The sequence below is a fragment of the Echeneis naucrates genome, chromosome 13, assembly GCF_900963305.1.
Source record: "Echeneis naucrates chromosome 13, fEcheNa1.1, whole genome shotgun sequence".
NCBI lineage: Eukaryota > Metazoa > Chordata > Actinopteri > Carangiformes > Echeneidae > Echeneis > Echeneis naucrates.
In genome coordinates, this window is record NC_042523.1 from 15,937,650 (window position 1) to 15,960,578 (window position 22,929).

A 22,929-nucleotide genomic window follows, 5' to 3' on the forward strand; every position below is an offset into this window, starting at 1 on the left:
GTTTGACTGATTGACAGCTGTTTTTCTGCTGCTGCTGCTGCTGCTGCAAAAAAAAAAAAGTTGGTCCAGAGCAAAAACACACGGAGAGCGCTTCAGAAATGGTGAGCGCTGTGATTTTATGTATTCTAAATGCCACAGTGCTGTTCTCAGGGTGTTCCCCTGCAGTTTATGCATCATGACCTGCTTCTCCAGCTCCAATTGATGATGCTATCCGCTCCCACTTTTTCAGCCTCAGGGCCTCAAAGTATCTTTCCTGCTCAGCATTTTCTGGCATGGCACTCGCCTTGTTCCCACGCTGACAGCATGACGTCTTTGCCTGCCTCTATAGTGGTTACAGCTGAGATGTTATTAAAGCTAGCCTATGAGGATACTGTCATTTTAAACCAGCTGTACATTAGGTCTGTGGTGTTACTGTAGCAAAGTCACTGCTTTATTGTGTGTTGTTTATTATTATGATAGCTGTTACTGATGCCATGGAAACAGCATGGGCTTTCCATCCTGCACGGAAAATGTTTCAGGAATGTCACTCTGATTATGAAATCATCTATTTACCGATGAAACATCTCTGCCGTTAAAATTCAAACATAAAACATCTCAGATGAGTGATGTTCCTCTTTAATGAGATCTGCACTCCAGCCGCAGTAATCAAATCAACATGTTCAAACACTTTCCTCCCTTTTCCAGTGCAGCAGACAAAGTTTACTGCACCGCTCATGCTTTATGTTAAATATTGAGGGGCCGAACTGACACATCTGACTGACAAAGGTTATGATTTGTTTATGCCAGCAGGGGGCGACCGCTTTCCATATTAACCGCAGGGCATCAATCTGTCATCTGATATTAGCGCAGTGTCTGCTGGTGTTTGTAAATGCAGGCTCTTCCCTCTGAGTCTTTGTTTATAGGTAGGTACAGAGGATTCAGTCTACCACACACTCACGCACTGTGCCATCGCTGAAAGACTCCATCTCTAGACTAAATGAGCTCTTTAAGACAGGAGGATTATTTCCAGATCCCTGCTTGTGTAAGAGCCACTGCTGTCAGCCCATAAAGCAGGTCCAGGGACCACACAGCCAGGGAGAGCAGACCACAGAAATAGAGTGGATAGCGAAAACACAGAATGGGACTTCCTGGTGCTATTCAGATTCTGTGCACGAGCAGCAACGACAAAACAGCCCAGCTTCTTTAACAATAACACGGATGTTCAATACCAGTCAAACCACTGTTCCTCACAGCAAACAAACTATTTTGAAGCAAACATCAAAGCTGCAGACCAGAAACTGAGCACGAGCCATGTTAATTGAAAAAGTGGTACGGGGCCCATGTCAGCACAATGCCTTGTTTTCGACAACAAAAACTTGATTGAAAGGTTTGGCTCCGACTCCAGGGCCACATAAATGCTCAGTGAAGCAACGCTTTTACCATAGTAACAAGCTGCCAGAGATTTGCTGTACCTGATCTTTTCACAAATAATGAGATATAAACCAGAGTTTGGATGAAAATCACCCATCGAGGAGCAAACACCAAAAAGGGAAAATCATCTCTTTCCATTTTAATTCTGCGAAACAGATGATCAAGAGCGATCTGGTCCTTCTCACGGCGCAGGCCTCTTCCTGACTTCTAGTGAAGGAAGAGGCCCAACAGAAAACTGAGAAACTGGACACCTCTGTTTGAGGGAGAAAAAGGCCTCAGAAAACAGAGTCTGGTCAGACGGATAGCTGTAGTTCCACAGCAACATCCAATCAGAGCGACGTCTCTGTCTGAGGCCATTAGACTGTTATGACTAGGGATGTGAAGCTCTGCTCGAGTGTGACACGGTCATGATTTATGATGCCCCACGCGCCATTGGGGTGGTATGAATTTCTGGGCCTGGTGGTACATTTACAGTAAATCTTACACTTTGTAATAACACAAGGCCACTTTGAGTCAAAAGACTATAATCAAGAACAAATCTATTACATTGTTAAGACTCCCAGGCTGTTTCCATGTCTTACAGTTCAGGACAAATATCATAATGATGAGATGAATATTAGCTACACAATAGGTTTGCTATGGCCGGGCACTTATGAAGCTTCTACACACTATGAAATACAGTCTGTCGGGCTTAGAATGACTAATACAAATTATATCTTGGGATTTGAGGGGTTTTAAAATGGATTAGCTCATGACATTACATGAGCGATCAGATGATTCATTGAATCTGTGAGATGAATCACTGAAACTTTGGAAGAATGAAAAAAATCTGAATTGAGAAGAAAATCCTACAGCACCCTCTAGTGTCAGAAAAGATAAAGACAGATGATGTATTGCAGAGGAGCAGGGATTTGGTTAAACTCAAATTTCTACCTCAAAACACTGAATAGTTACTATTTTGTTTTGTTTTGGGTTTTTTTTTTTTTAATGGCATCTTTCTCATCAAATCAGCTTGAGTAATGGCAATCAGTGAACAGTTCTCCATATTCATGGTAGTTTATTTGTAGGTGAATGCGTGAGACAGATGGAGAGCTGGAGGAAGGGTCCTGAACCTTTATTTACTTGTGTTCTGAGAGTTTTTAAAATATATATAATGACCACAAATATTACCCCTGTTGTTCCTATGAGCTCAGTAAAAAGCACAGAGTGGAGTAACACAAAATTAGTGTTTCCTAGTAATTACAGGTTAAATCTAAAATATAAATTAAACATTAGGATGGCATCACAGCTGACAGAGACAAAATAATGCTCACTTTTTTTTATCAGAAAGAAAAGAAATTTTACCTTTTTCACAATAAGTGCCAGCATATCCAGGGGAACATGTGCAGGCTCCACTCACGTGGTCACACTGGGCTCCATTTTGACACTGGCACTGTTGGACACAGCCCCAGCCATAGCTGCCATTTACACACGCTGTGAGAGTGTGAACACAACACAGAATAGTGTATTTAGCAGTTTGATCTTTGATATCCTAAATAGTTCACTTTTAACCTCCACACTCTGTCTTGTGTTTATTCATGTTTACAGATAAATGTTCTGCTTTTCATCCCATGACTTTAGGAGATGTGTTCAAATCTCCAGAGATGCTTGAGAAAGGATGCTATAACTGCAATCACCACGTGGTGGCAGCATTCACTAAATAAGTGAATTTTTTAAAACTGCAAAATCTTAACTTACTTTTTTCACAAAGTTCTCCAGTGAAGCCAGTTTGACACACACACTGACCAGTGATGGGATCGCAGCCCAAAGAGCTCTCTGGACACTGGCATTTAGTGGTACACCCCAGGCCCCAGTAACCAGATTCACATGCTTTGAATGAAGGTAAACACTGAAGTAAAAGTTACGCACAAGGTAGCAAATGATACTTTTTCCTGTCATTTCTTGTTTGTATTCGTATTATGATTTTACAGTTCTTACATGTTGCGCAGTCATGGCCTGTTTTACCAGGAGGGCAGGCACATTGTCCAGTCTGTGGATCACAGCTGGCATCAGGATGGCAGGAACACTGCATCGAACAGCCTGGCCCATGGTACCCCACGGGACACTCTGCAAACAACAGATATGGTAGGTGGAAGTGAAGAAAATCTTAGATTTAAATCAAACTGTAGCCACTACAACATTTGGATTTATTCAATTCTTAGAATAGTCCAAAAAGACATAAATAAAAATATTCCATTCTTTTGAATCTTGAATCTCAACAGTTAACACCCACCATTTTCACAGAGGTTTCCAGTGAAGCCCGGCTGACAGTTGCAACCTCCAATCTGCTTGTTGCAGGAGCCTCTGTCGCCACAGGGAGGACAAGATGACTGGCACCTTAAACCCCATAATCCACCAGGGCAGTCTGGGGAGAAATATGTGTCATAAGCTACTTAGCAAGTTTATTTCAATTTAAAACCCTAAAACCAATTGAGAGAGAAATGCATTAAATGGACATCAGAAACAAACAAAATTTCTCAGTGGATGCTTCAAACCAAGGGACAAGATCAACATAATGTTCATTCACTCTTCTGTTACAACGTCATTGAGTTCATACCGTCCCTCATCACATTTTTCTTTCCTCTAAAACCTGCAACATGATCAGGCCAAACAGTCACGGCACTATTATTAAAGGACATAATCACGTGTTAAATGTACCTTCCTGACAGGAGTGTCCTATTTTCCCTGGAGGACAGATGCACTGTCCTGTTATGGGGTCACAAGGTGCTCCTCCACAGTCACAGGTCAGTTTACAGTTTTCTCCATAGTTCCCAACTTTGCAGGCTAACAACCCACCATAAAAACACAAATTAAAAAAAATAAAATTCAGAGGGAAAAGAGTTACAGTGAAGCAAAAGAAAAAAATACAAGACAGGATTGCGCAACATTAAACAAACGGGTTAAGGGAGAAAACTGCACATGTGGTATTTCAGAAATACTCAATAATTTTCTGTTTATTTAGGCCATGCCAATAGCCTCTGCAGTAGTAACTGTAGTAAATTGTCCCTGTCATGACCTGGCCCACAACTTCAGCTAAGTACAATCCAGAAAAAGTTGTTCTTTTTTTAATATTTGGCGTTGACAAACCCAGCAATCCCAGGCCTGGACTGTGCATTAGTGCTGACATACTGTAACCCCACGCTGTTATCTTAGTCCACTCCACAGAGACAGAAGTCATGTTTTCACCAGAATATCCTGAACAACAATCAGTCTCACTTTAGATCAGAGAGAGCTGAACTTTCCGTCAACCAGCAGAGCAAACAGTTCAAGAGTCACGCTGCAGTTGAGGGACGGCCATATCTTTTTGTGTTGTACAGTTTGAGATAACTGGAACACCTGCACTGACCAGATGAATAGAAAATAAAAAGAATCACTTAAGTCCACCACTAAACCCACTCAATACATCAAAGGCATCGGAGAATGAATGGAGGAGGACAGAATAAGGATTATTTATAGGAGTTACGGGGAATTGAAACAGATTTCAATGAAGGTGGAGAAATTCCAGACCTCATTTATAAGGATTTGTGTTGTCATAGTTTATCAAAAGCATGAAGCATGCAAACAATAACCACACAAGTACACACGCGTCTTTATGAAGGCCCACGCATTTCACATAATCTGCAAACATGCTCATGTGTAGTTATTATGTGTCTCTATTGTACGACCACAAGAAAGCGCTGTGGAGTGATGCTACACTCTTACACAGATCCTCTACTGTAGAAAAGTGTCTAACACATTTGAATAACAGATGATCTAAATGTAGGCCAGATGTTTGGAAGGAAATTAGTCAAATATCCTGACTGAGTGCTTTACTTGTGTTGTTCTACCTCAGCATTTTAATAGTTTGATGGGCATTGTTGATCAAAAAGTAGCCTTTAGTCTCACCGAGCTGACATCTATCTCCATGCAGGCCTGCAGGACATTGCTGCTTGCACTCCCCAGTTCTGGGGTCACATGACCCTCCACCTGGACAGTCACATGGCTGCTCACAGCCTGCACCAAAGAAGCCTGGATCACATTCTACGTGGGAAACAGAACAAAGTAAGATTATCCTGGATGGACAAGCCAACTTTTTCTATGTTGTTGTAACTATGAAGGGGGCAGTCGCGTGAAGTCGTTTGTTATACAAATCTTAACCAGTGATCAGCTTCATTCTGTAAACACTGGAGGTTGGTGTCTGATTGATCACAGCTACTGCTTCAATGTTTCTACTATACGCCATTGCAATGAAACTGCAGCATTCTTCCAAGTTTATTTGCAGCGAAATTGGGATCTTAAAGTTTCAAGAAGATTTTTTTTTTCTTTACTACACTAATGTCCACTAAAAACCTTTCTGATTGAGAAGTCCAAGTTAGGGCAATTGACCTGAAAGTGTCCAAAACATACTTGGACAAAATAATACAAAATGAAAATCTTAATATTGAAAAAAGGATTGAGTTGTGAAGTGCTTATACCTTTCTCACACTGTGGCCCGTGGTATGCAGCTTTACAGAAACAGCTCCCTGTTTTGGGGTCACAGCCAGAGGAATGTTCTTGAACACAGTGACATTCCTTGGAACAGCCTGCACCGTGTGTCCACCTGGGACAGGCTGAGGAGCAAGTCCAGGGATCAGTTGAGAAAACAGACAAAAAGCACAAGTTTGGTTGATGAATGGTTTCAACGTGTTCCCATGTTTGTGTGACATTATCCGCAATGTATATTCCTGCACAACCCAGAGTATCACCACACTAAAACAACCTCATAAACGTTTTTAAAGCTGACCAGAGAAAATGCAGCTTTGCTTGTTAATGCGAGGGTTGGCCTAGTTGACTGAGAAAAATGTGGAAATTAAACCTTCTCTGCTATCAGATTACATTTTGGTAAACAAGCAAACTCAACCGCCATATTATCACAACATCAGACTTCTGTTTGTTTAAGTCATGTGACCACAGCCTCCTCTTTCACTTGATTCATAGAACTTCATGCTAAATTATGGTGCATTCATCCTTACTGAAGTATAATTACAGATGTTTGCAGCCAGGCTGACAATTTGCAAGTTGCAAGTGCTTCGCTGGAAAGTTTAAATTAAAAGTAATGATGGTGGGGATTCTGTGGCCACTGCTGTTTGCTGTTTCCTACAAACTGTAGCATATAAGCAACAGTGCAGAATCAATGTGTGTTATGTAAGATTTATCTTGTTAACTGCCTCATCTCCAATCAATGTTGAGAATAATCAATCTGTATGAATTTTGCCAACAATGTCCCTGTGCAGCAACAAAATCTGAACTCCACTCCACCCTGTCCCTCTCAACATTGGCTTTATGTTAGGTACAGCTGCAGGCTCTGGTTACACCCTCTCCACCCTCTCCATGTCCCGCTGCAGGATGGAGCAGACAGCTGTGAGAATCTGACAATATTGCTGGTGCACATTCTTCTATCATTCAGTTTGGCCTTCGAAGGGTGAGCAGCTTCCACACCAACACTTCCAGAGCGAAAATCCGTTGCTATGTCCTTCCGGAGGCTGAGGAGCAACCCTAAAATACTGGGGGATATGAACATGGTGACAGAGGAGCTGAAGAATCTTTATTTTAAAAGGCTGCTGCCGACAGAGAAGTACTACTCTTTCCATCACTTTCACTCTCCAAGCTATGAGGATGCAGACTTCGACAACAAACCAATGGTGCTGGTTATGGGTCAGTATTCAACAGGAAAAACAACATTTATCCGGTAAGATTCAGCTCCTACAAACTTTGTGCATTCAGGAAAATAATGTGGATGTTTTGTGTGCACACGTTAGGCATTGTGCTGGAGGAACTGTGGTGAGTTCATCTTTTTGGCTCTCTTCAGGTATCTCATAGAACAAGATTTTCCTGGTAGCAGAGTTGGGCCGGAGCCAACCACCGACTGCTTCAGTGCCCTCATGTACGGAGAGACAGAGGGAATCATCCCTGGAAATGCCCTCACAGTAGATCCAAAAAAGCCCTTTCGCAACCTTGACCCTTTTGGAAACTCTTTTCTGAACAGGTGACTCAACAGAAAAAAAGTCTAGATAGGAGGCCAGAGATACTGATGTTTAAATGAAACTGTATGTTGTATCATCAAAAGTCTTTTGTCTCGCTTTTCTTCAAAAACATGAGTGGGAGTAGCTTTGTGATGCTTTGCCAATATTGCTTCACTAAGTGATTCACTCTGGATTATTTTTTGTTTTTTTTTTCAACGCAGGTTTCAGGGTGTTCAGATGCCAAATCAGATCCTTGAAAACATCAGCATTATTGATACACCGGGAATCTTAACTGCTGCAAAAAGAAAACTGAGTCGAGGTGAGACACAGTACCTGTCTGATTTCCTTTTCAATGGTTCTGTCCTTCCATATATTCAGTTTTAGATTAAGCTGTACAGAATTACTGCTGTCAGGAGACTTAGGTTACTAGTCAAAACAGTCATAGTAGATGGAACAAAATAAGATTTTGGTCCAACGCAATTCAGAAACTTGAAGTCAGAAGCATAGCAGATGAAAGTAATTTGACAGCGAAGCTGGAAGGAGTCGAACAGTGTGGAACTAAGCAGCCTTCACTTTGTTTTATGGACACATGAATCCATGGGTGTGACTAAAATGGCTTGAAATCAGTGAGGGCCCTGGGATATGTTAGCCGTTCCTTTACATCTTGAGGCAGCGAGCCTTGCCCCGTCAGACATAGAGTTGATGAAAACCCTGTGTTTTTGTTCCACACCCCCAGGCTACGACTTCCCAGCAGTGCTGCGTTGGTTCGCAGAGCGTGTGGATAGAATCATCCTGCTGTTTGATGCACATAAACTGGAGTTCTCTGATGAGCTCACTCGGGCCTTTGGGGCCCTGAGTGGTCATGAGGACAAATTGCGTGTTGTGCTCAACAAGGCTGACAGGGTGGACTCACAGCAGCTGATGAGAGTGTACGGCGCCCTCATGTGGTCACTGGGGAAAGTGTTTCGAACTCCTGAGATCCTGCGGGTTTACATCGGATCTTTCTGGTCAGAGCCCAGGCAGATGTGTGACCACTACCAGCTGATAGAGCTGGAGGAGGAGGATCTTTTGACCGACATAAGGAACCTGCCACGCAACGCTGCAGTGCGCAAACTGAACGACCTGGTGAAGAGGGCACGCTTAGTGAGGGTAAGAGATAATTTCATCATACAGTCACCCAGGAAAATATTTACAAACCCAACTGCAGTTATGGTGATCTTGTTTTTCATTGACTTCCCTTCCCAGGCTCATGCACACATCATCAGCTATCTAAAGCAGGAGATGCCATCCATCTTTTGCAAAGAGAGCAAAAAGCACAATCTCATTTACCAGCTGCCAGTCATTTTTACCAAGATCCAGCAGCAGCAACGAGTCCCAGCTGGGGACTTCCCTGACTGCACCAAGATGCAGGTCAAACCCACTTTAATTGCTTTATAAATTATATTTAAAAATTGTAATTATGTTATTCAAATTCTGACATGAAATTTCCAACATCTTTAGGAGAAACTTCTGGGCCAAGATTTCTCAAAGTTCAAGACATTGAAACCGAGTCTAATGGCTTCCTTGGATAAACTCCTGAGCACTGACATTGCAAACCTGGTGCCTTTACTTCAACAAAAAGAAGTGAAGAAGAAATCCCTCCCAGGTATGTTGGACGGTGACTTTTTGGGAACATTCAGGCGTGAGGATTACAGGAGAGATCCTTTCAAGGAGCTTCCCAGGGATGATGAGAGCAGTGAGGCAGATTTTGACGAGTGGGTTGTGGAGAAATACAAGCCAAAGTATGATGAGATTTTCTACAACCTCAGTCCAAATGAGGGCAAACTGAGTGGCACCAAAGTCAAAGAGTGGATGACGACCACACTTCTGCCAAACTCTGTACTTGCTCATATCTGGAGGCTGGCTGATGTAGATGGAGATGGCATGTTGGACAATGAAGAGTTTGCTTTAGCAGTTCACCTTATTGAGGGAAAACTGGAGGGCCACTGGCTCCCACGAGAGCTCCCGTCTCACCTGGTGCCACCATCAAAACGGTTAAGCATGGCCAGCGATGACTAATAAACACGGCGTCGAATGGAGATGAGGATGTGCATTCATTACACGTGAAATGCGGATAAAACTCTGAAGTAAATGATTGATAGTAGCTTGAAATCGAAAAAAGGGGACAAGTCTGCTCTTGAAGCTCTGATGATATTATTATTAGCATTATTAGTATGTTAATCATGTTAATTATGACTAAAACATTACACCTGACGGCCTCAATCAGTGCAAATGAACACACTTCACATTGTGTTTTCAACACATTTCACTTCTTCATTTTACATGACAAAAAATACAACCAAAAGACTAACCTTCTCTAATTTTCTTGAGGTTATATATTATGTTTTTCAGTCACATAATTTCATAATTTGTTTCTTATGGCATTAAACTTGTAAGGATGACTAGTCAGTATTATTTCATTGTTTTTGGTAACATCTTCATAATTGTTATTGTTATCGTTGTCGTCGTTGTTATCACTATGGTGTCAGGTGGACACGGTCAGATTGGTACTCACGCAAGTGACAATATCGTCCATATAATCCTGGCGAGCACAGGCAGGCCCCGTAGAGACGGTGGCAGTGTGCACTGTTGGGGCAGTTACACTTTCTTCTACAATGCCTCCCGAAATAACCTCTTGGACAGCCTGTGAAATAAATTGTCAGACAGTTGTTTTGGTATTTGGGCAACGTAACTGCATAAAATGAGCTTCACTGTATAAAGAACAAGCTGCATGACAAAACTGCAAGACAACAGCATAAAAATTTTAAGGACAAATTCAAAGAATGAAATAAAAAGCAACCTACAACATTTGGAAAATGAATCTAATGGATTACAAGATGATCATGTAAAAAATAAGAATTCTTAAATACCAAAGTTTTATTTAGTTTCTTTCTTGTGAGATATTGCAGTTCAATACTTTAAGGCATGATTTGTGAACAAATTATAGGCACCTAATCTATGATGGGATCACTTCATATCAAAAGGTCACAAACAAAAAAGGTGTAGAACCACTGACTTATGTTTTAGTTGTTTTATTCACCTCTGTGTGCATGAATGTCTGCTCAAAAATGTGTATCTGCAGAGGAACTCCATACCATTCTCACAGAGCAGGCCCTCTACCCCTGGGGGGCACAAACACTTCCCAGTCACAGGGTCGCATGAGCCTCCATTCAGACAACGGCACAGAGTGTTGCAGGCCTGTCCGTAGGTCCCCTGTGGACAAGCTGGAGAGAGAGCAGGAAACAGACACAGGCGCCTTAAGATCAGTATTTCTAATTGGATGAAATTGCGAGAAATTGAAGGTCAATGTGCTGGTGGTAAGAAGTTAGTCAACACTTTTACCCCTTCCCATCCGGTCTTTCCCCATGGTGTGCAGCCTCCTGACACTCTTAATCTTTCTGGCCTTGTTAGCAATTACAACATGAACCATCTGGCTCTTTAAGATGTGTTAGAGTGTTACAATCCATCAAGCGAAAGTCTGCTTAAATTCTGGCTGTGCTTTCTTCACAGCCGTTTTATGTCTCTCTATGGGAAGATATTCTACTTAAAATAATATCAAAAAGACACTGATAATAAATTATGAGGGCTATGACATGAATAAAAGGAGAGAGAAGATTTATTCCTCTCTACCAAAACTCCTACATACAATTAAGTGGCACCGGCGTTCACACTGGGGATGTGTAGGCGTGGCAGTGAAAGAAGTGCTTCTGCTTCATCGGGATTCTTAAGCCATGTTAAGCCATGATTGGGCAACATGCAACGCACAGAGGTGTTTAATTGTTGTGTGTAAATGCTGCAGAAAAAGCAGTGAAACTTTAAACCAGAGATGTACATTTTTTACTATGGTGCCTTTTAATTAAGGTTTATCCCTGAGACTGATGACAATGAAGACGGGCGTGAAGAAGTCTCTCTATGATGTGCCAACACAGATGTGAGTTGTGTAAATTAATTCATTATGTTTCCTGTCGCTAACTTTGTGAAATGACCAACCATGTTATGTATGAAAGTAGTAAAATATTGTATTCATGTTTTGTTTATAGCCCATAGGAGGTTGAAATTATCACCATGTGACCAGCCTTTGTTCTTTATAGACTCCTCTGTTATTACCTACTGTAACAAATCCCATATATTTGCCTCAGGCAGTAAAACAGGGCATCTAGCTCACCTAAAAATGCTATCCATGGCTAGACCCATCAAGTTCAGCACACGTATCTGAATACTGCCACCTCAGATGCATGTTTCTAAAAGTGACAGATTGCTTCGAAGGGACATACAGAACCCCACGTGGCTCTCCTCTTGTGATTAGCAGCCTGACTCAGGTTCAGACCAAAGACAGCCATTAATCATGGAGCTGGATGGGAAAAATGAAGTCTTGCTTTGTAACCCAGTGGTGGACATCTTTAGCCTCGGGCTGTGCTCTTGCTGTGGGGCCCTGGTTTCACTCCAGTAGCGGACAGATTGATCCCCCCAGTGCTCTTGTGCTCAGGAGCCCATAAACAATCCAGCCTCCCATGCAGAGGAGCTGACAGGTTTTGATACATGGCCCTGGATCCATGCACACAGGGAGCTATCTCATCTCTCTATATAACTGGACCACATTACTACAGGTAGCTAAAATAGACCTGGAGGAGGATGCATTCTTTGGGGAAAAAAGTATGTGCATGTGTACTGCACTCTTAACATTATCTACTTGTCATGTATATGATAGATGTGGGCATACATTGCTGGGACATACTTTTCCCACTCATGCATTCATCTTTTTCATGCACTACAAATTTAAATATTCAGGTCCCTAAAACAGTTAGGGAGACACAACAGTTTATTCATTCATCCATCTCCTACCGGTTGTCCATATCCGGGTTGCGCTTGAGCCAATCAGAGCTCACTCTGGGTGAGGGCAGGGTCACCCTGGACAGGTCACCAGTCCATCACAGGGCCGACACACAGAGACAGACAGAGACCAACAACCACTCACACTCACACTCAGACCGACGGTGGGAAGAAACTGGAGTACTGGAGAACATCTATCCCATATATTCTCTGATGATAATTCACCTTTAGAGGCCCTTTGGTGGTGAAGGTGGAGTTACTTTGACTTGAGCCTGCTGTAGCTCTTGCCAAAAAATAATTTTTCAATGGAGCAATGCACGGACCGCAAAATGCCTAATAAACCACACTTACGTTTGTCGCAGATGATGCCTGTCCATCCAGGTGAACAGCGACATTGGTCTCGGTCTTCATTACACACGCCATTAACACAATCGTCACAGCTCACACTGCAGTCATCCCCGAACGAGCCATCCAGACACACTAAAAACGTTTGAAAAGAAATTTCTATTCTATAAACAATGTCCTTAAGATTTTACAGGAAAGCAGCGAAATGATGTTCATCATGCATTTTTTACATTACCTATGTGACTGTGCCCCCTAAGTTCTCCTCTGTGGTCTGTCTGGATTTCAAGTTCTTTTTCAGTGTCACCAGCATCATTGCCATCATCGTCACTGTCATAGCGGGCATGCAAGGCTGCCGTGTACTGCAGGAACTGAGGAGCCTTGCGGAATAACAGATCTGGTAATCTGTGGACTTCCAACTGCTCTTCCTCTTCTTCCTCCTCCTCCTCATCTTCCTCTTCTTCCAGCTCTCGGCCATACAGAGCTTAACACCCAATACAAAGGTCATGATAAAAGTGAATTATTTTGAAACTAGCTTATGTCAGTGAGACAAATGTTACTCACAGATGCAGGAGTGCTGGTCCTGATCCAAGCGGAAGCCCAGTCGACAAAAACACTCATATGTTCCCAGGGTGTTGACACAGTAGTGCTCACAGCCTGAGGTCTCTGCTAGGCACTCATCAATGTCTTACAGAAGAAGTCAAAAACATCACCGGGGTAGTAATATTACATTTAACACCGTGTCTGGATGCAGGTTTCAAACAGCAGTTTTTTACTAGTGACACATATGGCACATATATGGCTTGTAGTCTTTTCTAACCAGAGGGACACATGACAGTTGTTTCAGTCCAGAGTAATCCTGATTAAATTACTTCCTTGCATATTATGATCGCTCACTGAGAAAATGGTCTGTTTCTAATTTGGCTGTGCAATTGCTTGAAAGTGTTTAACTTCTGGACAATGAATTAATGACTGTGCTTTGGGAATTTGTGCACTGAACAGTTTTGCCACAACATAGAGAACACAGTAAAAAGCAGCAGACAAGGTAATATGCTAACAATCCAGCAATCTCACCATCACAGCCACAGCCATCTGGGTTTAGTCTGTGGCCGGATTTGCAGCTGCACTCATAGCCGCCCGGGTAGTTTCTGCAGAAGTGACTACAGCAGGATTCTCCGCTGATGCACTCATCACCATCTGAGAAAGGCATAGAACGTTGTTTTCAACACATGGACAGAAAGAAAGAAGCCAACAGTCTGAAAGTGAATGATGGAGAAAAAAACCCCATAAACTCAGAGATGGAGGAATATACACAGTAATTCTTACTTATACAGGTTTTCCTGTCTTGGCCCAGCAGGTAGCCATGGTTGCAGGAACAGAGAGGGCCATTGGTGGTATGTTCACAATGGTGTGAGCAGCCGCCATTGTTCCTCTCACAGCTGTTGATAATCTCCATCTCAATACCTGCAGGAGAAGGAAATGAAACAACATCTAAGAACTGAGGCATAAAGGCAATGTTGGGGCGTATTTCAGTTTACCAGGGACAGTTTTAGTTTTTCCTCATCTTGTTTTTACAAGTTAAAGATTATAAAGGAAAATAATATTTAGCACAAACATAAAACAAAATGCAATGGAATTAGAAAAGATTTCTTCTCGAATTCCTCTTGGCTGTGCTGTATTACAGTCCCAGGAAGCATGTGAAATGTGAAATATTAGTGATTTGCAGCTTCTTCATGCTTTTGGTTCATTTATGTTCACATGTTATGTTGCAGCATTTCAATGCAAAGAAAGGATATTCATTTCACAAAGAAACGTGTTAAGCAGAAGTTGGAATTTGTGAATTAAACATGTAATTTCTTCTGTCTTACGGTAACACTGTTTGCCATCTGCACCAAGTTCAAAGCCTGGATGACACACACAACTGAAGGAGCCCAGCATGTTGACGCATCCATGGGAACACCTGGCCTGGCCCAAACTGCACTCATCAATGTCTATGGGGGACGGGTAATTAAAGGCACGGGCATTAACATTTACACACCAATTTTACAAATGGAAGGAATGACAACATGGAGATAAATCATCACACTTGCATATTAATCATAAGAGCAATTTATATTTTAAATTGATCTGTTTTACACAGTTGGGCTTGTGATACGAGAGGGAAATGAACCAAACACACACATCATCACAGTGATAAACAAGTATTACAAAAACTTTGCTCCTCTACGGTCATAAAAAATGTAGTTGTGTATATGATGTGCAGCCAATACTTCCTCAGATAGGAAGGCTTTTGGGGTTCGGATTGCACTGGCTGCACTTCTCATAGATGGAGCAGAAGAAATGTTAAAGTGATTAATATCCAGCCTCAGCCTCTCAAATCAATAATGGTCTGTTGTAACTTGTGGAAACATTGACAAATATAATTCTCCTAAACTGTAGCCCATTCCAGGAAAGGTAATTTTGAGCCTGTTGCAATTTGTTTTCTAATTATGTGTGTGTCTCCTCACCGTCACAGGTCTTGGCATCTCCAGCCAGTCTAAAACCAGTTTGGCATTCGCAATGAAACCGGCCATCTTCGGAAAGGCACAGCTGGGCGCAGCCTCCATTCCCCAAATCACAGGGGTCCCTCACTAACACAAACACACAGAAAAGACTGACACCAGGACAACCCAGCAGGTGCCTGTCTGACCCTGCTGGTTACTTCAGGGGAACACTTTTGATTTTTAACACCAGATTAACGTCTAAATTTGACGCAAGCGCATAGAATTTCTCACAGGTTTCCCACACTGGGTCAGTCTGGATTTGATATCTGAGCCCTCGTAAACCTGAGGAATAGATTTTAATATCCAGGAGGAGAAACCTGAATTTCTGCTCTTTACTTTACAGTGACTGTTTCCAGGGCGGCTTCTCATATTCCTTTCCACTTAACCTTTTTCTGCCCTGAACACAGAAGTCGCAAAAGTTCCTAAATCCCTTAATTTGGTCAAATTCATGCACAATGAGCACACCAGCAGGTAAAATTACTTACATTCACAGTGTCTCCCATCTCTCTTCAGCTGGTAGTTTTCTCGGCACTCACATTTGTAGTGATTGTCCCCCATGTCCACACATTTGTGCTCACATCCGCCGTTCAATACTGAGCACGAAGTCACAGCTTAAAGGCAAAAAAGGTAAATTACAAAGGACATCAGAATTAATTGCAACCATTGGTTTGTTGGCAACCAAAAATGACTTTAACACATAGAACTCTGAAGCCGTGTAATCACGGAAAACACTTTGGTCAAGACTGCCAACTGGAAAGTCACATTCTAGCTGGGTCCGGCGGGTACTCCTGGCTACTTTTCTAATGATCTTTCCATTCCATTTCTCCTGTGATTTAATGATGTGCCAAATATGAATATCAGCCGTGTGCCTTCTGGGTGCTCTAAACACAGACATGATGACACAGAGGCGCTATAAAACTGAGAGACTGACTGGCTTTTAACAGTGATGACTTCAGCAGGCACAATTAGCTAGCCATCAGTCTCTTTCCTTATCCTTGACCACAAAGCTACAGTATTCAGAGAGAGAAACAAGGCCAGAAGAATCAGAGGTGTACTGGGTCACCATTTGTCTCATTGCCTGAAGGTTTTGGGGTGCTAAAATGAGAAAAAGGTACTTTACCACACAATATTGCTTCTTGTGAGTCAGTTTAGATTTTTTTCACTACACATTGTAATCAGTGATGTCGCACCGTCCATTGCATTGTGCTCACCTGAAGTCACAGCCACTCCTACCTCATCAGGACTATTTCTTTCACCTAGACTGTTCGCCTCACCTGCTGCACAGAGTGATCCTGAGCATCAATCAGTCCGTATACAAGCCTCTCCTACTCGCTCTCTCCTTTCCAGATTGTTTTTAGCTCTCATGCAAGACTTTCCAGCAGTCTGGCCTAATCCTGGTTGCCGACCGTACCTCTCTGATCCATCTCATTCGTCTCTGCCCCAGAAAACTGACCAGCTTTCTGAACCTGACCTCACCTATTGTCTGCTCCCTCCTTGGCTCCCCTCTCCAGAGGGCCCAGCCTATTCATAGGCTCGCAACCAGCACCTGCACCAGGTCAGTGGCATCCAGCTTTTGTGACCAAACCCAGAACTTTCTTTTCCTCTAGGTGTTTTTGTACTTGTTTAAAGACAGAGCTGCAAATATTTCTCCATATGTTCTATCACACTGGACAGGGGTCACTTTGGAAACTAACACACAAGGTGTGAATGAGGAGGCCCCAGGGGCTGAATGTTCACTCCATGTCAGCAGGCCATTTTCACACATTAGGATACGTGCTAAAGTCTCAGCGGCATTGTGAATAAGATGTTGTGTAAATACATTAATATGGATATAAAATTATATGAGAAAAATGATCAAACTATATGGAAGGCCTCTAGAGATGTGAGTAATAGGCACAATTATGCAGAAGCATGGAGTCCAAGTACAAAATAATCACGTGTACTACTTGGATTAAATTTCTTGAATTTTGGATTTAAATAAAATTCCTGGAGTTGGTTTTAAATACCTAGTTTAGTAGTTGAATTTTAATATGTATTTTTACCATCTTTTCACAAAACAAATGTAAGTTTTACTTGTCATTGCCAGACAACCCATAGAGACAGACCAACGACAGCACCTCATACATAACCACAATCTGTTGTCTTTGTATGCCAATTTCTGTTTGGATTAAAAAGAAAAGCAATGGATTGATTAATGAGGTTTAGAGATGAGTGGACTATATTACCCTCAGATAGCACTTTACAGGGGGGCGGGGGGCACATGGATAGGCTGAAGAACCACATAGTGATTAATATTTCTGTTTATTACTTACCGATGCAGGTCCGGCCATCAGTGTGCATTCGGAAGCCCTTGCTGCACTCGCAACGATAAGAGCCTGGTATGTTGACACATGTTTGCTGGCATCCTCCATTGACCTCCTCACACTCATCTACATCTGAACAAAGAAATGTATAAATGTGCACATACAACAAACCATATGAATGCAATATGTTCACCATTTAGAAGTTATTAAAGAATGTTTAGTCTGACAGTGTGAAGGAATGAACTTGAAAACATACCATTCATAAATGTGACCTATTGAAATAACTTTTTGCCTTGGCTCCCCTTTTGTGCAAATTTTGCTGAACAATGACAGATTGAGAACTGAATTGTGGGAAAATAACACTTAAATGAATGAATAAATTGAGCAGTATTTTAGAAACAAGGCATTTACAACATTTATCCTTCATAAAATTTCACATCCAACTTTGTGGCTGCCCAATTAAAAATTTCTTCTGCAGCGATACAATGAAAGAACATGAAAAATACATTTTTGTCCTACTATTACATATTGCCACTCTCAAAATTCTTCCCCATTTTCATCTACTTTTCAGATTTTTCAGCTCAGTTGTCATGTTTAAGCCTCATTATCATCACCCCCAATTCAGAAATTATGAAAAATTCATATTTGAAAGCTTCAATGCTTTCACCTCAATGGCAGCCATAGTGTCAAATTGCATTTAATACCAAAATCAGAGTTTCTTCAGAAGTGTACTTGCCATATTAACCTGGTCTCTGACTGCTAGGAAAAAAAACTTGTTCAATGTCCTCAGAGTGAATGATGAATGGCTTATCGTGCAGCTGAGCAATCAGGATTCCTGCACTGGGTCCATATGTGTGCACAAAGACAGAAGCAAATTAAGACAATGCACCTGAATGCTGAAAAAAATGTGGCTTTTTTTTACACATCTGGACAACACATCCTCCCATCGCACATCGCACATCCTCCTAACCTCCTCCTGGTTGTCATCTCTGGCTTGCAGGGGCTTTTTCAACACACATTAGTTATGACAGAGAAGATGTGAGTGGAGCAGTGTTGCTGGATTTTTTTAAAGAACATGTGGTTCAGTTTATTTGAGCATACAAGCGTACGAGCATGCATATCCTCAGAGGTCAAAGCACTTCCAAAGAAGCGCAAATATTAGAAATTATTTACAGTTAGTTCTCATGTATAAGTGTGTAGCCTACTCTTTCTCTGAACTCGCAAAGCTCAGACCCATGAGGACAGCCCTCTTCAAAATAATCTCAAGATTTTTTATTAGTTTCTGTCCAGAAACAGATCTAAAGGAGCTTGTCAAAATCGGAGCCTTTATAAGTCAAGTGATTTTTTTCATCCCCTGCTCATAGATTAATGTGATCAGGTCTCCTTGTGTGAGAGGATTTCAGTGATAGACACACAATGGGTCCTTTTCACCGGTGGTTGAGGTGGCGTGTGTGGCCAGTAGGTGTCAGGGGTCGAGGGGCCAGGAGTTGTGAATGGTATCGTGTGACACCGTCTGGCTCTAAGCAGAGCTGCTGAGTTCGCATCAACAACAGGACAAAGTAGCAGATGAAACTTGTGGGAACTCAGCTTTTAGTGGCAGAAAGGAATGAACAGATGGTTTGCCGACAACAGTCTATATGTCTTCTTTATTAATTTATACCTAAAGTGAAGTAAAAAAAAAAAAAAAGTTATTTTCCTACTTCAATGGGTCCTTAGTTCTCACAGCAAAACTCTGCTGCAGTTAAAACAAAATTCTGTCCATTATTGTCTCCCCCCTTAAATACAAGCACGCATTCAATTCACACAAAATCCTGTAAAAGAACTTCACCACTGCCAATGCAGTTTCTGTTTATTTTCTCCAGTGGTAACCTCTCAGACTTTAAATTATTACAGCATAAGAATATCCTGCCTTAAAAGTCAGGGGCAAGTGTTCACACCTGTAGCTATAGAAATATGCTGAGTTGGTGTTGGACATTCGTGACCATTTGTTCCTGTCAGTTCAGACTGACAAACTGGCAAAGCATACTGTCTGAGAAGGTTATTAGGCTGTGCTTGCCTGTGTGGTTGGTTCTGCCCTATACAATCTGAAGTCTAGACACTTCAGTAGCTCCTTTGTAGGTCAGCAAAGTGAATTTAAACTGAATGACCTAGGCAGACCACAAAATCATTCACACCATCAAATTACTTTAAATGACTGGACTTATCTACCCTCACACAAAATAATTTTACGTATCTATAAAGCAGATGGCAATCATCAAACTGTATTAAGATTTATTATTTCTCTGCTATTTTCTTTGGAAAATTTGGTTTGCCAGTTGTATAGGGTTAAAAAAATAATTTACAACACAAATGCCACAATGTGAAAGAGTCACAATGTTTATGGGAGAGTCAGAGAACTACTATTGGATGAGGGTCACGACTGATGTGGATATTTGACATCTAGCAGTTGTGTTGAATGCAACTCATTCAGTGTTAGGAAACAAGTTTACTCCTGATGTATTCCAACTGTAGGACAGAGGAGTAGGGTGAATCCAGCACGTAGTATTGCATCACCTGGAGGATCTATGGAACCGTAGAGCTTAAAAGTCAGCAGAACACCTTCAACTTATGTTATCATTTGTGTTACACTGGACAAAATGGGCATCCTCAACATACAATAAATTCATTCATATTCTAAACTGAGAAAAAAAAAATCTTCCATTCACAAAATAGCACAGGAAGCCCCAGCTGAGCAGACAGCCTGCTACAGTCTGTCTGTGTTTGTGCACGCTAGTTACATCCAGATGTCCATCTTACCCTGACATGCTTTGCCATCTGGCCCCAGTCGACTGCCTTCAGGACACTTGCAGTAGTAGCTGCCAATGGTGTTGCAACAGTACCCCTCACAGCCGCCTTCATCCACTTCACATTCATTAACATCTGAGAAAAAAAAGGATAATGGTTAAAAAAAAGTCCACACAACACTGCAACTAAATCAGTTGTATGAACAGAAAGATTTCTTGCTCCTTTCAGCCAGTCTTTCCCGTTCTTTGCATATTTCTTGTTTTATATATATATTTTTTTCAGCAGGAATGAAAGCAACAAAACTTTTACTGAGTTTATTTTCCATCAACATCATGTAGATCATGACTTTGCTGACTCTAAAGGTAATGACTGTAACAGTAATACTTAGTATCGGTGAAGCGTAAATGTTAAAAACCAAAGTGCTGTTAGTCAGTCTGTTTCCAATCTTTCAGGACCAGTGCACTCCTGGAGACAAGTAAAAGGCACAGGACAATCTATAATTTATTTCAGCCATACGATAGCCCACATGTATTTGGACCAGAAAAAACTTCTCATTTTTGCTCCCACGCTACATCATGAAACATGTCTCAGGAATTAAACGGTGTCACTGGCATGTATCCAAATCTTATCAGTGATTTCCAAATAAGTCCTATGTGAACCCAATCTATAGAAGATAAAGACTGTTTTCATGTTTCCTGTGCTCTTTCCTGTGTCTGCGGTTGTTTAGATTGTGGCCTGAAGCTGAAATCTATCAGTAGTGCATCACCAAAATCACATCAAAATCCACAAAAAAAATGCTTTAAAGTCAAAGCTTTTGTAAAGTAAAGCTTTTGTTGTGTTATGCACAGAAGAGCAACAGAAGCATAAATATTCAGGTTTTTTTTTCTGGCTTTATTCAATAGGACAGCTTCGAGGGTGAAAAGACATGGGACACAGAGAGAGAGTGGGGAAAGACATGCGGAAAATGACCCCTGTTGGAGCCAAACCAGTATTGCCGACAAGGACCTTGCGACCTCCGGTTTGCATGGTGAGTGAGCTTCCCACTTCGCCACTGGCACCCCCTGAGTCCAATTTTTATATCAGATGGATCGTTTTAAAAAGAGATTTGCTTCGTGATGTAAGTGTTTGCTTTGTATTCAAATTTCCTGCCTGTGCTGCGGGAACACACTGTATCGTCTCAAAGATTGACATCCAAAGGTTTTTAAATGAACTGTATCCCGATCCCTGTTTAAACTGACTGAACTGCTGCTATTGCCACTAGTTGAGTTCTGGTGAGCGAGGCAGCAACACGGCTCGATACAGTTCTGTGTGTTTGGTTTGGAAGAATAACCACCGAATGACGGAGAAATGCATTTCCCTTGCACAGACCCCCTGTCAAGGAAAAAGACAGAGGAAACAGGGGAGAAAGGAAAAGATATTTCGTATTTTGTCCACATCTGTTAAAAGATTTACCAGTGTCTCTTTAGCTGTGAGTTGAGTAACAGTTTGTTTATGAATGTAAAAAAAAATGACATTCAGATGCAAAACTTGGAGAAACAATTTGGAAAGAAAAAAGAAGAAAGCGTGGGGAAGAATTAGCAGCTTCCTTTACATAGACAAGCTGTTAGGCAGCTGTAGACCAACAGCACATGACAAGTCAAGGTCTGCCTTTATGAGCGTGGTGCATAAAATGGCACTGCATTTGGTTCCTCTGTGATGAGCAAGGAAGTGCACACTAAGCTTCTAATGAAGGATTTTAATGCTTGCCCGGCTTTCTGGGCTAAACAGCAGCAGTAATGGCCAGATCCCCAAATCCCCCTGAGGTTAGGTTTTATTCAAATCTTAATCCAAAACACGTACAGTTACATGTATTAAAAATCACACACAGGCAGCAGAGACGCACTCTTGATTAAAAACCTGGACATTTGTTCTTTTTCATTCCAAACAAGCGGACTCAGAGCATTTGCATCGTTCCCTTATTGGCCTGCTCAGGTACTTGTCAGTAATGAAGCAACAGCATCATATCAGAATTAAAAAAAAATTAAAAAAAATATCATTATTCTCTGTGTGTGAATGATGCAGCCTGATCGTGACAGTCCATTGGGTAAAATTGGATAGGTCGCAAAGTTGATTCTCAATTCAGACAATTCAGACAAGCACAGCATAACAGCAATGCTGAATTTATTAAAACCCCATTAATTTATCTGTGTACAGGAGATCATTGTTTCCTTGTCGATAAGGTGTTATCACCTTGACCACCACCCTTCCCTAATTTCTTACATTGTTGGTAATATGGCCTTTGTAGAATTCTGCAGGACCTCAGAAACTAAGGATGGGTCGCCATATTTCTTTTTCAGGCCACACCCACACTTGGTTTCTAAGGGCAGGCAGGGTTGTGTGAGGAGTTTCAATTGGAAATGATGCAGATGGAGGCAGATAATTACAGATTTACCCGTAGCTTTCCTCAATTATTTTGAAAACTAAGAAATAACTAGATTGTCAAGATCAAAGGCATCCAAATCTGTGTTTTGTTTCAGGACAAATAATTGTAACACTAGTTTTTTGACTCTTCATTGCGCCGGATCGGCTTTGACAAGCTTCTCCTTATGTGAATCTAAAACATTCAGTTTCATATTTAAAAACGCACAGACACACATGATTCGACACAGACAAACACCA

The 22,929-nt window shown here is 41.6% G+C and overlaps 2 protein-coding genes and 1 long non-coding RNA gene across 3 annotated transcripts in view; 2 read left to right on the forward strand and 1 right to left on the reverse strand.

Moving 5' to 3' along the window:
* The window catches only part of egfem1 (EGF-like and EMI domain containing 1), a 45,948-nt gene that overhangs the window by 10,092 nt on the left and 12,927 nt on the right, over window positions 1-22,929 (reverse strand). Inside the window, exons 6-21 of the mRNA XM_029517787.1 lie at window positions 20,284-20,406; window positions 17,497-17,619; window positions 15,670-15,795; window positions 15,149-15,271; window positions 14,510-14,632; window positions 13,968-14,105; window positions 13,716-13,838; window positions 13,206-13,328; window positions 12,880-13,125; window positions 12,651-12,779; window positions 10,565-10,693; window positions 9,985-10,113; window positions 5,904-6,038; window positions 5,335-5,469; window positions 3,148-3,279; window positions 2,755-2,883 (exon numbers count right to left, since the gene is read on the reverse strand). Coding sequence (XP_029373647.1) covers window positions 2,755-2,883; window positions 3,148-3,279; window positions 5,335-5,469; window positions 5,904-6,038; window positions 9,985-10,113; window positions 10,565-10,693; window positions 12,651-12,779; window positions 12,880-13,125; window positions 13,206-13,328; window positions 13,716-13,838; window positions 13,968-14,105; window positions 14,510-14,632; window positions 15,149-15,271; window positions 15,670-15,795; window positions 17,497-17,619; window positions 20,284-20,406 — 2,166 coding nt within the window. The remainder of the gene's footprint in view (window positions 1-2,754; window positions 2,884-3,147; window positions 3,280-5,334; window positions 5,470-5,903; window positions 6,039-9,984; window positions 10,114-10,564; window positions 10,694-12,650; window positions 12,780-12,879; window positions 13,126-13,205; window positions 13,329-13,715; window positions 13,839-13,967; window positions 14,106-14,509; window positions 14,633-15,148; window positions 15,272-15,669; window positions 15,796-17,496; window positions 17,620-20,283; window positions 20,407-22,929) is intronic.
* On the forward strand, window positions 3,421-5,472 carry LOC115053222 (uncharacterized). Its single transcript, XR_003841433.1, has 3 exons — window positions 3,421-3,534; window positions 3,694-4,193; window positions 5,360-5,472. It is a non-coding gene; the product is annotated as an uncharacterized LOC115053222 (long non-coding RNA).
* On the forward strand, window positions 6,819-10,177 carry LOC115053221 (EH domain-containing protein 2-like). Its single transcript, XM_029517788.1, has 6 exons — window positions 6,819-7,156; window positions 7,277-7,453; window positions 7,652-7,749; window positions 8,167-8,579; window positions 8,676-8,840; window positions 8,931-10,177. The coding sequence occupies exons 1-6, from the start codon at window positions 6,936-6,938 to the stop codon at window positions 9,486-9,488; spliced, it is 1,632 nt and encodes a 543-aa protein (XP_029373648.1). The 5' UTR covers window positions 6,819-6,935; the 3' UTR covers window positions 9,489-10,177.